Source organism: Bubalus bubalis, chromosome 22, assembly GCF_019923935.1.
Source record: "Bubalus bubalis isolate 160015118507 breed Murrah chromosome 22, NDDB_SH_1, whole genome shotgun sequence".
NCBI lineage: Eukaryota > Metazoa > Chordata > Mammalia > Artiodactyla > Bovidae > Bubalus > Bubalus bubalis.
This window is the reverse complement of record NC_059178.1, coordinates 16,685,147-16,700,256: the sequence shown is the minus strand read 5'-3', so window position 1 is coordinate 16,700,256 and position 15,110 is coordinate 16,685,147. Positions and strand designations below refer to the sequence as shown.

The 15,110-nt window shown below is 44.3% G+C and overlaps 1 protein-coding gene across 1 annotated transcript in view; it reads left to right on the top strand.

Annotated features, from left to right (window-relative positions):
* Nucleotides 1–8,569, top strand: part of SLC14A2 (solute carrier family 14 member 2) — a 70,769-nt gene extending 62,200 nt beyond the window's left edge. The window contains exons 18-19 of the mRNA XM_025273500.3: nucleotides 767–816; nucleotides 7,716–8,569. Coding sequence (XP_025129285.3) covers nucleotides 767–816; nucleotides 7,716–7,916 — 251 coding nt within the window. The 3' untranslated portion in view covers nucleotides 7,917–8,569. The remainder of the gene's footprint in view (nucleotides 1–766; nucleotides 817–7,715) is intronic.
* The last annotated feature ends 6,541 nt before the right edge of the window (nucleotides 8,570–15,110 follow it).

Sequence of the window (15,110 nt, the reverse complement as noted above, 5' to 3'; positions counted from 1 at the left end):
AGGCTGGTGATTGAAGCAACTCTTGTGTAAATTAATCTTTATATGGAGATTTGGGTGATTTACATCAGATACAGCAGTTAACCTTAAACACCTGAACATTGACCATAAGACCTTCAAATAGTCCTTGTAGGTGTGTGGCCGGGCTGTTCAGTGACTCTCTAATAAAGGTTTGCTGTTGTTAATATCCTAGGAACCATTGGGATGTTTTTAGTGGAGAAATTGAGGGTACAGAAGCAAATCCCAATTACGGTGGCCCATTTTCACAGACCCTGACCTCCCACCAGCTCTTGGGTCTCCCCAGTGGCTAGCCTGGCGATGCCCTCAACATGCAAAGCCCAGCAAGCATATTTGGTCTTCCTCAAGCCTACAGAATGCTGTTCCTCCCTGGAAACCCATATTATGTTAATAACTTGTGATGAAATATCCCAGCAGGGAGTTCTGGGATCCACACGCCTTGGCTGTATAGTAAAACGCTCATTTATGGTTTATGCTGCTAAATGTTCCTTTGCTAGAATGCAAGGTGGTAGGACCCAGGAGAACTGTAACAGCTAAATTCTGGTCCTTTTTAACAAAGTTCATCTGCTGTCTTCGTTATGCCGGCATTTGCGTGGAATTTAACACTTTTCAAAGCTGCCAAGCAATGGAAATGTAACTCAATTTTTTTTTTAACCCAAGAGATAGCATTTGTGGCATAAAATGTATGGGGAGAGAATGTATAAACTTGAGGCACTGCTGGTTTCCTGACGATTTCTTTGTTCTCTTGCAGCACTGTTTACAGCCTACCTGGGTACCGCCCTGGCTAACATGTTGTCTGTGGTGAGTCAACAGGGCTACGGACATGCCTCACACCCTCCCCCATGTTCTCTCGGCTCCCTAAGCCCCTCTTCCAAGAACCCCTCCCCAATCCATCTCTCTTGTCTCAAATCATTTGCATCCTCCACTGTGGGTTGCTAGGATGATTAAGCACCTCACCCAGATACTGCAATCCCTGCAAGACTACATGTGAAATATTGAAAAGGTAGATTCTTTATCCACTGAGCCATCAGGGAAGCTCTTCATTTCTTTAAATACATGATCTTAAGGAGCAGTGACACCACAAGGAACTGACCCAGACTTGCCCGTGAGTGTCCAGGAGTCTCTGGCGGACGTGTGGGTCGGTGGTGGCCCGCTGCAGGGTTGGGGGCACTGAGTGCAGCAGTGCGTGCATGGGACCTTTTGAAGGAGGCCACCATTGTCTTCATTACCTCCACCATAGTTTGGTCTCAGGTCAAACAACTGGAAGGGAACACAGCCCTGCCCATCAACAGAAAAGTGGATTAAAGATTTACTGAACATGGCCCCTCCCATTAGAACAAGACCCAGTTTCCCCACAGTCAGTCTGTCCCATAAGAGGCTTCTATAAGCCTCTTCTGGGCTTCCTTAGTGGCTCAGAGGGTAAAGCGTCTGCCTACAATGCAGAAGACTTGGGTTCAATCCCTGGGTCAGGAAGATCCCCTGGAGAAGGAAATGGCAACCCCACTCCAGTAATCTTGCTTGGAAAATCCCATGGTCTGAGAAGCCTGGTAGGCTACAGTCCATGGGGTCGCAAAGAGTCGGACATGACTGAGTGACTTCACTTCACTTCATAAGCCTCTTATCATTCTCCATCAGAGGGCAGACAATAGTAAACAAAATCACAGAAAACTAACCAATCTAATCACAGTGGACCACAGCCTTGTCTAACTCAATGAAACTATGAGCCATGTAAGGCCACCCAAGAAAGACGGGTCATGGTGGAAAGATCTGACAAAATGTGGTCCACTGGAAAAGGGAAACGCAAACCACTTCAGTATTCTGGCCTTGAGAACCCCATGAACAGTATAAAAAGGCAAAAAGATAGGAATACTGAAAGATGAACTCCCCAGGTTGGTAGGTGCCCAATATGCTACTGGAGATCAGTGGAGAAATAAGTCCAGAAAGAATGAAGAGATGGAGACAAAGCAAAAACAACACCCAGTTGTGGATGTGACTGGTGATGGAAGTAAAGTCCAATGCTGTAAAGAGCAATATTTCATAAGAACCTGGAATGTTAGGTCCATGAATCAAGGCAAATTGGAAGTGGTCAAACAGGAGATGGCAAGAGTGAACATAGACGTTTTAGGAATCAGTGAACTAAAATGGACTGGAATGGGCGAATTTAACTCAGATAACCATTATATCTACTACTGTGGGCAAAAATCCCTTAGAAAAAATGGAGTAGCCATCATAGTCAACAAGAGAGTCCGAAATGCAGTTCTTGGGTGAAATCTCAACAACAGAATGATCTCTGTTCATTTCCATTCAACTGAATAGTTTGAAGGCAAACCATTCAATTTCACAGTAATCCAAGCCTATACCATAACCAGTAATGCTGAAGAAGCTGAAGTTGGATGGTTCTATAAAGACCTACAAGACCTTCGAGAACTAATACCCAAAAAATGTCCTTTTCTTTATAGTGGACTGGAATGTAAAAGTAGGAAGTCAAGAGATACCTGGAGTAACAGGCAAATTTGGCCTTGGAGTACAGAATGAAGCAGATCAAAGGCTAACAGAGTTTTGCCAAGAGAACGCATTGGCCATAGCAAGCACCCTCTTCAACAACACAAGAGAAGACTCTACACATGGACATCACCAGATGGTCAATACTGAAATCAGATTGATTATATTCTTGGCAGCCAAAGTTCGAGAAACGCTATACAGTCAGCAAAAACAAGACCAGGAGCTGACTGTGGCTCAGATCATGAACTCTTTATTGCCAAATTCAGACTGAAATTGAAGAAAATAGGGAAAACCACTAGACCATTCAGGTATGACCTAAATCAAATCCCTTACAATTATACAGTGGAAGTGACAAATATATTCTAGGGAGTAGATCTGATAGAGTGCCTGAAGAACTATGGATGGAAGTTCATGACATTATACAGGAGGCAGTGATCAAGACCATCACCAAGAAAAAGAAATGCAAAAAGGCAAAATGGTTGTCTGATGAGGCCTTACAAATAGCTGAAAAAGAAAGATGCAAAAGGCAAAGGAGAAAAAGAAAGATATACCCATTTGAATGTAGAGTTCCAAAGAATAGCAAGAAGAGATGAGAAAGCCTTCCTCAGTGATCAATGCAAAGAAATAGAGGAAAACAATAGAATGGGAAAGACTAGAGATGTCTTCAAGAAAATTAGATACCAAGGGAACATGTCATGCAAAGATGGGCACAATAAAGGACAGAAATGGTATGGACCTAACAGAAGCAGAAGATATCAAGAAGAGGTGGCAAGAATACACAGAAGAACTGTTCAAAAAAGATCTTCAGGACCCAGATAACCGTGATGGTGTGACCACTCACCTAGAGCCAGACATGCTGGAATGAGAAGTCAAGTGGGTCTTAGGAAGCATCACTATGAACAAAGCTAGTGGAGATGATGGAATTCCAGTTGAGCTATTTCAAATCCTAAAAGATAATGCTGTGAAAGTGCTGCACTCAGTATTCTAGCAAATTTGGAAAACTCAGCAGTGGCCACTGGACTGGAAAAGGTCAGTTTTCATTCCAATCCCAAAGAAAGGCAATGCCAAAGAATGTTCAAACTACCACACAATTGCACTCATCTCACACAGTAGCAGAGTAATGCTCAAAATTCTCCAAGCCAGAATTCAACAATACGTGAACCATGAACTTCTAGATGTTCAAGCTGAATTTAGAAAAGGCAGAGGAACAAGATATCAACTTGCCAACATCCTTTGGATCATCAATAAAGCAAAAGAGTTCCAGAAAAACATCTATTTCTGCTTTATTGACTATGCCAAAGCCTTTGACTGTGTGGATCACAACAAACTGTGCAAAATTCTTAAAGAAATGAGAATACCAGGCCACCTGACCTGCCTCTTGAGAAATCTGTATGCAGGTCAAGAAGTAACAGTTAGAACTGGACATGGAACAACAGACTGGTTCCAAATCAGGAAAGGAGTACGTCAAAGCTGTATATTGTCACCCTGCTTATTTAACTTACATGCAGAGTACATCATGAGAAATGCTGGGCTGGATGAAGCACAAGCTGGAATCAAGATTTCCAGGAGAATATCAATAACCTCAGATATGCAGACGACACCACCCTTATGGCAGAAAGTGAAGAATTAAAGAGCCTCTTGATGAAAGTGAATGAGGAGAGTGAAAAAGTTGGCTTAAAAATCAACATTCAAAAAACAAAGATCATGGCATCTGGTCCCATCACTTCATGGCAAATAGATAGGGAAACAGTGGAAACAGTGACAGACTTTATTGTTTGGGGCTCCAAAATCACTGCAGATGGTGACTGCAGCCAAGAAATTAAAGATCCTTGCTCCTTGGAATGAAAGCTATGACCAACCTAGACAGCTTATTAAAAAGTAGAGACATTACTTTGCTGACAAAGGTCCATCTAGTCAAAGCTATGGTTTTTCCAGTAGTCAAGTATGGGTGTGAGAGTTGGACTATAAAGAAAGCTGATCACCAAAGAATTGATGCTTTTGAACTGTGGTGTTGGAGAAGACTCTTGAGAGTCCCTTGGACTTCAAGGAGATCCAACCAGTCAGTCCATTCTAAAGGAAATCAGTCCTGAATATTCATTGGAAGGACTGAGGCTGAAGCTGAAACTCCAATACTTTGGTCACCTGATGTGAAGAACTGGCTCATTGGGAAAGACCCTGATGCTGGGAAAAATTGAAGGTGGGAGGAGAAGGGTACGACAGATGATGAGATGGTTGGATAGCATCATCGACTCTGTCGACATGAGTTTGAGTAAGCTCCAGGAGTTGGAATAACAGGGAAGCCTGGTATGCTGCAGTCCATGGGGTCGCAAAGAGTCAGACACAACTGAGCAACTGAACTCAACTGAACTGTCTCAAAACACAGTTTCCTCAGCATCTACTAGACAGAAGGAGCCAGGCCTCAAAAGTAGAAATGTCCACGTTAGTCCATCAGATCCTGTGGTCAGGGGGCAGGTGGAAGGACAGTGTGAAGAGCATGATCTTATAAATCAGACTCATATTTTGTAAGTTTCTTGTAAGTCAAGCTCCTCCACAACTAATTTTAAAACATGATTATTTAATTTTTCCCTTATGTTTCTGGATCAACACCCAGTTAACTTGTGGGCCAGTGTACATCTTTGTTCATTCCACAGCAACTGCTGGGTCTGGTGTCATGAGGCAAGGTTTCTGGGATGACAGGGAGCCAAGTCCAAGAGAAGCCAGAGCTGGTGGCTGAGCACTTGCGTGGCAGTCTGAGAACCTTTGTTTGTCTCAGCACCAATGTAGACCTGTGAAGTCCAGGGGAGCCATATGGCCAGCCCCAGCCCTATATACACATTGGGGCCCAGGCCCCATTGCAGAGCACATGGGGCTCAGCCTACAGTTGATGCCTCCCCCTCCATAAGCATTGAAGGCTCATCACAGGCAACCAGATGGAAATTTCACTAACACCTGTTTAAATCTCTCCTCCACCCTCAGTGACATTGGGTGGTTTGGACATAGCATAGGAAGGAAATTTTTAAGCAATAGAACTGAACCTCCCTGATACCATCCTGTGTGCCCTGCTGGATTAAGTCCCTTCTCTGGGCCCCATCACATTTTGTGTGCATATCTGCTATGACACTTGACATATGACATATGACATTTGACATATGACAAAGTGCATACAAACGACACTGTGACAAGTCTGGTACACACCAGTCCTCTTCCACCTTCAGCCCTTGTGCCCCTTCAGAACAGGGGCCTGATTGTATTCCTATCTTTATCTCTAGTGCCTGTTACAGTGCTCAGCTCATAGTAGGTGCTCAAGAAATGTGGAATGAATGAAACTCTCAGGTAGTGAGCCCCCACCTTGGGGTACATTAGAGCTGGGGCTAACTAGCCAATCACCAGAAACAGGATGAAGCCTGATGTCTGAGGCTCCTGTCTGCTCCAGGCTTTTTCATCTCTTCTTGCCCCCATCCTTTCACCTAATTGTCCATCCAACAGCTATGTGTCCTTCCTCAGACCAGGAAATGATGCAAACAGGAGGCTTTGGCTCCTGATTGCTTGGGGTCAATGGCCCCTTCCTCTATGTGCAGAGAAGTTACAGGTTACACCACTCAATCTAGACATTTTTCAAAACAAAATCATGTTTACTTTCTGTGTGCATACTATGTTTAAGATACTGTGGCTGTCCACTCTCAGGGATACAAATAAATGCAGGCTATTAATTCACTCTGAAGGAATTCCCAGTCTCCTTGAGGAGCAGGGTATAAAAGTGTTGAATGGCATTTATGAGACTGTTCACACCTCCACAGAAGAGAGCACTGAAGAGCTGCACAATTTTGCTTTCTAATCAGCCTCAGCATGTGCAGCCCCATAACTTCACAGGGCTGCCCTCTGCTGGACGACAGTGACCACAAATGAAGACCATTTATTGAGCACTTAGTATGCACGAGGCACCAACTCTTTGAGTAGATAGCTTTATGCCTATTTTCTTCTTGAGGAAATAGTTTTCAGAAAGAGGAAATGGCTCCCACAAAGGTGACTGGAACTGAGATTTGGATCTGGGTCTGTGGAACTCCCAGCCACATCCTTCCCACTGTAGGACTTGAAACACCCCACACAGCCTTAGCAGGGCTTTGGAAAGATTCACAGAGTGGAAATCATGAGTCGTGGGTGTTCCTTAAGGCTTCATTGCTCCTTAAGTCCCACCCAGCAGGGCCATCTTTGAGCATGCGCACATACCTGGCCTCATTCCTCCAATGGCATTTCCTGAGGTTTGTACTGCTTATGATAAAAGGGTGTGTGGAGGAGAAGGGGCATTGGTTTGATTTGCTTCATAGTTGGATTTTCAGGCTCTTTGCTAAAAAGCTATTGAGGTTATCCCAAATGAAGAATGAGGAGGGGTATTTAAAAGGCTCAGGGCAATTTAAGGAATAAAAACCAGAGGAACATCAGGAGAGAGGCTGTTGGGGATGGGAGCACCCTTGAGGAGAGGCTCAGTTCCTCTTGGTCTTAGCTCCCTGGGACCCAGATGTGACATCTCTGCCTCTCTCCATACGTCTGCTCTGTTCCTCTGTCTCTCTGGAATGGGTTTCTTCTGCTGCACACAGGCCCCCAAATATCCACCCAGCACTGGCTGGCTCTCGAGTTTTTCCTGATCGAGAGCCTTTGAACACAGTCTCTGTGTCTCTTAGTTCAGACTCTCAAGAGGGAGATTCTATTCCCAGTTTGTCTGCCTAAGGGAAGCTGTATTTGAGCTACGTGTTTATCTCTAGCCCAAGCAGATAGGAACAAAGAGAAAAAGGTTTTGAACAACAACAAAATAAAAATGGCTGCCAAAGCTGTTCCTTCAACAGGGGCTTGGAGAGGTGAGGAGAAGGTGAGGAATGGCCACAAGTCCTATAGTGAGGAGGCAGAGCCTGGCCAGACACCCAAGAAGAAATGTGTCTTCTACATAGAGGCATGTTATAAGAGGGTTCTGGTAGGGTTCTGCATTTTGAAGAATATGTGCTTGTCAATGCAGACTGACACACACCTCCCCCCCCCCCCAGCACAATTTGATTTATATTGATCATGAATTAATTACTATTGCAATCAGTGCCCACAAAGCCTCCCCTTCTCCACCCAGGACGGTAGCTGGTTGAGAAAGGCTGATGAAACGAGCACGGGCATCTGACGTAACCAAGACTCCTCTTGTGTTCCCCTCCCCCCAGTGTGGACTACCACCCTGCACCTGGCCCTTCTGCTTCTCTGCCCTCACCTTCCTGCTCCTGACGACCAACAACCCCGCCATCTACAAGCTCCCACTCAGTAGAGTCACTTACCCAGAGGCCAACCGCATCTACCACCTGTCCCAGGAGAAAAACAGAAGAGCATCGACCATCACAAAGTACCAGGCCTATGATGTCTCCTAAGTTGCCCTTTCCAATACATGTCCCTGTAAATTCAGCCTTTGGCAGGGTGTCCAGGTTCCCAAGCTGAAAGCCACTTAAGCTCTCCTGTCTGTTCTGTGATTCTGCCCCCAAGCAAGCCTACACCCTAGTTATTCCCAAGAACAGGGAAATATGCGTGCAGTCACTATTCAGGAAGCTCTCGGTTCCAAGATGCACAATATTTGTCAATAATATGGTTACTTTCAACTCTGTACCTATAGTTCACTCTGTAAGAGCTCCCTTTGAGGAGAAGCTTCCCTCTTCTGCAAAATAAACCACATCCTTAAGGACAACTCACCAGGAAGGGGACAGAGATGGGTGACATTGTCATCGTCATTTAGTGCAGTGATGTACAGTATCAGGAAATCAGCCAACAAGGCCACGGGCGGATCTGCCTCCAGCTCTGCCATGAGTGAACTCCAACCACTCAGGTGGGTCCATCCCCCTTCTCAGCTCCAATTTCTTACTGGTTTCATGACAGAGAGGGGCCCTGCAGTCCCTTCCACCTCAGAAGTATTGATTCTTCTCTTTCCTTTAAACTGACAAATCAACATAACCAATAAATAATGACTTTCAGTTCAGTTCAGTTCAGTCGCTCAGTCGTGTCCGACTCTTTGCGACCCCATGAATCGCAGCACGCCAGGCCTCCCTGTCCATCACCAGGCCTCCCTGTTCATCACCAACTCCCGGAGTTCACCCAGGCTCACGTTCATCGAGTCAGTGATGCCATCCAGCTATCTCATCCTCTGGCATCCCCTTCTCCTCCTGCCCCCAATCCCTCCCAGCATCAGAGTCTTTTCCAATGAGTCAACTCTTCACATGAGGTGGCCAAAGTACTGGAGTTTCAGCTTTAGCATCATTCCTTCCAAAGAAATCCCAGGTCTGATCTCCTTCAGAATGGACTGGTTGGATCTCCTTGTAGTCCAAGGGACTCTCAAGAGTCTTCTCCAACACCACAGTTCAAAAGCATCAATTCTTTGGCGCTCAGCTTTCTTCATAATGATTTTAAGTTAAGTAAAAGATGAAAGGGCTACCAGGAGAAGCAGGACAATTTTAATGTTGTGTGGAGATTTACTCTCAAGTCATGCGATATTCTGGAGGAGGAAATGGCAACCCACTCCAGTATTCTTGCCTGTAAAATGTCATGGACAGAGAAGCCTGGCGGGCTACAGTCCATGGGGTCACAAAGAGTCGGACACAACTGAGCGACTGAGCACAGATGAACACATGTGATGTTCTCTGACTTGGGGTTATAACCTAAGTTCACTGGAAATGACAACATGCCATCCTTTACATCACAAATGTTACTAGTAATGTCATCAAATGAAACGTGATCTTTCTCAACGTTTAAATCATATTTTTAAACAAATGTGTTTCCTTTTATAATGTTCATAAGCATACTCATTAAATAATTAAGCTTGCAATTTGGTGTGGGTTTTCTTAAAAATGGGGCTCACCTACATTGTCCACACAGTGCTCATTTGAGAGGTTTTTTATGATCAAACGTATATTTGAAAAGCATATATCTTGAGGATGAACAAATAAGATACACTCTTACCTTTTTCCACAGGATCACTTGCCACACATTCTGTCTTAACAATGAGAAAGAAACAGCTATGTATTCATTGTAATGACTGTATGATATAAAGTGCAAAACAATAAAAGTCCTCCTCTCTAGAAAGGACTTCCCTGGTGGCTCAGTCGGTAAAGCGTCTGTCTACAATGCAGGAGACCTGGGTTCCATCCCTGGGTTGGGAAGATTCCCTGGAGAAGGAAATGGCGACCCACTCCAGTACTCTTGCCTAGAAAATCCCATGGACGGAGGAGCCTGGTGTCCATGGGGTCGCAAAGAGTCAGATAGGTTGAAAGTTATCAGAAGATTTGATTTGCTTATAAAGGGAAGTATACAGAAATGACCATAGTCATTGTTTTCTATTTGAGTTGAAATGCTGGTTATTACAACTCATCCCATTTTTTAGGGTATAGTCATGCACCCTAAAATGACTAATCCAGAACAGCTTGAACAACGCTTTGTTATTCAGTTGCTCTGGTTGTAACATTGAGCTCCTAAAACACAGGACCCCTCTGTGGAAAGGCATGTGGCTCAGCCTTCCCACCCGTCCCCTCCAAGAACAGGGATGGACTTACAGTGCCCATGCCCTCCATCCTTCCTGGATAGCATGATGGGGTGATCTAAGGCAGAAGATGAAGAAAGGAAGCAAGGTGCAGGGGACAAACTCTTTATAAATCTAATATTTAGCAAAAGCTGGTGTCTGCGTTTATTTTTCTACATTTATCTTTCCTGTGTCAGCCCTAGGATCCCAGTCCTTTTCCACCAGCCCAAGAATCCTGGGCTGCCTACCTCTCTTCCCGATTATACCCAACCAATTATAGCTTCTCCAGGAAAATTGTGCACCTCTGGAAACAAATGCCCACATAGGAAATGGGAGCAAGTCACACTCCAGAGGCTACCTCTGAGTTTGTGATCACACCTGGAGGCCAAGAAGGTCTCAGGCTCTATTTTCATGACCAGGGAGTTATGACTCTCTGAGGGTCCAGCATCCGGGAATTTCACCAGAAGGCTGTTTATGTTCGCAGCTCTCTCAGCTGCCCAGAACCTCCAAGTGATGACATAGCACTATTAAAATAGCACTTTTCGTGCATTTTCCACTAAAGTGTTATAATCTGGTTTTATTAAGAGCAGAAAACCCTCTACATGCATGCCATTCTGATTACTGACCACTAACAAATCCGTTCAGCTGTTCTAAATATTTCAATATCCTCCACTGTAAAGCAAGTTGAGTTGGCCCAAGGTACCAAGCAAGGTAGAAGTAGATGGGATTTAAAAAAAGAATTGAGTTATGAAATGTACAACATCTAGAGGCTACCCAAGTAGTTCTTCTACTTGTTTTTGTTTAGTCACTAAGGCGTATCCAATTCTTTGAGACCCTATGGACTGCAACCTGCCAGGGTCCTCTGTCCATGGGATTTCCCAGGCAAGAATACTGGTATGGGTCACCATTTCCTTCTCCAGGGGATCTGCCTGTCCCAGGGATCAAATCCACATCTCTTGCACTGGCAGGGGGATTCTTTACTGCTGAGCTACTAGGGAAGCCCATGCAACACAGCCCTTCACTTCTGTGTCAACAATGGAGAGAGGAACCAGCTCCAAGCAGCTGCTGAGCTCTGGTTATACATATCCCTCTGTGAACACATCCTTCCAGGGTCTCACTTAGTGGCATTGCCTAGATAGCTGGAAATCGGCCAGGATGGGAGTATTTACACTCCAGAAATCAATAGGCCACAAATCTGAGTTTTCCCAGATGGCCAGCTGACCAGTACTCCACTGACAAGTCAGTTTGGTGAGAAAAGAGAAATACTGTAGACTTCCTAACCAGAGACTCCTAACCAAGACTAGGTCCAAAATATTCAACCCAGCGAAGCTGCCTGGATACTACTCTTCACACAGGAGGCATTAAAGAGAATAACAAAAGTGTCCTCAGGCATAAGATTCACCCACAGACGCCTGCACTGAAAACAATCTGAGTGGAAGCATCCAAACAAGGGAGAAAAATGAAACCAGGAAATGCTGCAAAAGACAAAAAATGTGACATGACCAAATGTGTTTATCCATCATCAGGACCAAAGGGGAAAAGTGGAAGACATAGACCTAGAAGTGGAATATTAAATGATGGCAGGGGGTGGGATAGAGAGAGAGGCATGAGCACCTATTATAGTACTTAGCTTGTGCAAAAATTGGTAAGTTTACAAAGTCCACAAGGAGGAATAAACATGGGTGATAAGGGCAACCACCATGAGAACAAAATCAGAATTGCAAATTTTGAACCAGAAGAAAATTATCTTTACAATGGAAAGCAGAAAAGGAGGAAAATATTATAGAAAGTCTCCTTTTCCAAAAAAAAAAAAATAGTAAGCACAAAAAAATAAACGGAAGGACAGAAGGTAGAAATTAGATATAATATGACAGTACCTAATTGACCAAAAAAAAGTTAACTATTAGATTCACCACGGAATACAGAGACTGTTAGGCTGCACTTTTTTTGAGACTTAACAATTTGCTATTTACAGTAAACACATTTAAAACAGAAAGGCATAAATGTTTGAATGTGAGAGGATGGAATAAGATAAACAAATCCAGATCTAAAAAAGAAAAAGCTAGGATATCAATCATAACACCTTGAAAAGTGAAATTTAAGGCAAAAAAAAAAAGTATAAAGAATGATGTAAAAAGAAGAATAGGGCAAAAGTACACAGTCATCATCAACTGTTGTGTGCTAAGCCATCAGCCTCAAAATACACCAAGCAACAACTGACTGAACTGAAGGGGGAAACAAACAAATTAATGATTGTCACTAAATTAATAATTGTATCAAAGCCTCAGAAACTGATATATCAAGAGAACAAAAAAAAAAAATGAGCAGAGATATCAAGGCTATGAACAATTGAATTAATAAGTATGAGCTCTTAAATACACGTAGGATTCCAAACCCTCCCACTCAACACCTCCCCCAAAGTGTGTTCTCAAATAGAGACCGGGTTCTTCTCAAGCACTCATGGAGCAAACTCTGGGTCCTCATTGTTGGTGGGAAATTGCTCACTGCTGCCACGTGGGGCGCAAAGGTCCTCAGAACTCACTCACGTTGAGTATTAAGACCCCTCGTGACCAAGAAGTTCGACTCCAGAGTATAAACGGTTCCCAGCAGGGCTGTTCACCACAGCCTGGGATGCACTGGAGAGAGCTGGAGAGAAAGCAGAGGCCAAGGAGGCTGCTACACACCTGGGAGCCAGCACAGCAGGCTGAAGGCCAGGACCGCACGTATAGCCATGGATAGATCCTAAAAACCTAGTGATAGCACAAATAGGAAAAGGACATGTAAAATCAATACCCATTTCATACATTAAAAATGCACGCACACAAACCAGCAGCACATATTTTTCAAGGATGCAAGCAAACAAACAAAAAATGGCACTTGGAGTACGAGAGGGAAAAGAGAGTGGAGTATAATAATGAAAAGACATACATACAGACCCTCATACATTCAAGAGAAGGGCCCTGCACAGACCAAGAAGATAATATGCAGGGACTAAGCCACATGATTAGCTCAATTCTCAGTCAGAAAAATTATAAAATGGGCAGGGCATAGTGTGTGCTCTGCTCAGCCCTGTCAGAGCTCAGAGTGACCCCAGAATTGGGGCAGGATCAACCCATAAAGCCTGAGAGCATTCCGTCTGCCTCCACTAGCATTTGGAAGCATTCTGGTCACACTCAAAAGTGAGATAGACGATAATACACAGAGAGATAGAAGATGGACAGAGAGATAGAGACAGAGTTGAGAATTTTGAATCTGGCTTGCAAGTTAGTTGAACCTATTTTAACTCCCAGAAGAAAAACAATAATGAACATAGGTTTTATTTCTGCCTTTAAGATGTTTTTAGAATCTCTGGTGAAATGCAGAAATGCAAGGAAATTTTTGTTACTGTTGAGATTGCAGAAAGTTGGGAAAGAACATTTCCAAAAATGAAAGATGTAGGAATTGAGGATATGAACTGAGTCCAGAAAGACCATGAGCCTACAAGAAACATAATAAATCCACGTAGCCTCCTACAGTCATCAAACCTTGTTGGTGAGCCAGGAGGTTGGTATGAAAAGGTCTCAGCTTTGAATTCAGATGAGCCTGGGTTTGAGCCCCTCTCTATTACCTACCGGCTGGGGGGTTGTCTTGGAGCCTGCGGTCCATCGTCTACAAAATGAGGACTGTACCCACCTAAGAGCAGTGTTCATGTGAAGGCTGCTTAAGAAGCCCTGGAAACAGATCAGTCCATGCAGGGGCCGTAGGCACTGGAGAGATGGAGAAGCCACAGTCCCAGGCAGAGTCACAGTGACTGGGAACATCCAGCAGAGCCTGAGCATCGTCTCAGGGGTCTTCTTTAAAATGTGGCGACTTGGGCCAGTGGGGCCAGCTCAGAACCCTTCCGTGGCTTTAAGATGCTGAGGAAAGGATGGGCTGGGCACCCACGGGGGTGCACTAAAGGTGCCCCCTCCCTTCCCCATTTGAACTACCCCATCCTTCCTCTTCCTGCCTCACCAGAGAAGAGCGTCACCTGTTTTAGGATAATTTCTTCAAAAGTTTAAACGATGGCTTCTTTAAAGTCAATACCGTGAAGCCCAGGGCACAACTGTACTCTGCTTCAATTAAAGGTATTTTTCCTCTCCAATTAGATTATAAGTCCCGTGAGGATCGTGGTTGTAACACACACTCACATACACACATATAAACACACATAGATGTATACACATATGCTAAACACAGAAGTATGTACATATTCACATGTACATACAGATACGCAATACATGCACACACATGCACTTGTACATTCCTACATACACATGAGAGTAATCTGCAGGTACACACACGGTTGTTATTGTTTCTGTCTCTATTATTCACAGAACTACCCCACAGGTGGGCACACAGCAGCCCTGGAAAATAACTGAGCCCTCTGTGTCCACTCTCTCTCTCTACAGAGCCCATGCACTCATTCTGGGGGAACTTAAAACCTGTTACACATCCACAGGCATATACATATAATACACACACAGGTGCTCAGGGAGGGGTGGGCAGCTCACAGAATCCTGCCTCCAAAACTTCCTGCCTGTAGCCTCCCCCAACAGACATTCCCTGAAGAGTGATTAAGGAAAGAACTCGTCAGAACAGACGCACCACCTCACCCTAAGCATGCAATCATTTTATGGGTAATAGTGTCAAGCCTCTACAATTGTCCTTGGCTGCCATTCTTTCCCTACAGAGCCTCTGCAATGTAGACACAAATCATGTAACGGTCTCAAGTAAGGCAAGTAGATGGGAGACCAGTGACTCTCAAACTCAAGCACGCATCAGAACCACTGAGAAAGCATGTCCAACATGCCCAGAGTTTCTGATTCAATAGATCTGGTGAAGGGCCTGTGAGTTTGCATGTCTAACAAGTGCCCAGATGATGTTGATGCTGTTGGTCCAGGGACCACACTTTGAGAACCACTGGTGTAGACTTAGGATGCTCTCTGCAACCATCCCTTCCCCTTTGTTTGCATACTGCAATACATCCCCATTTGCAAACCCTTGTGCCTTAAAGAGTCATCTACGGTGCTTATCAAAACCC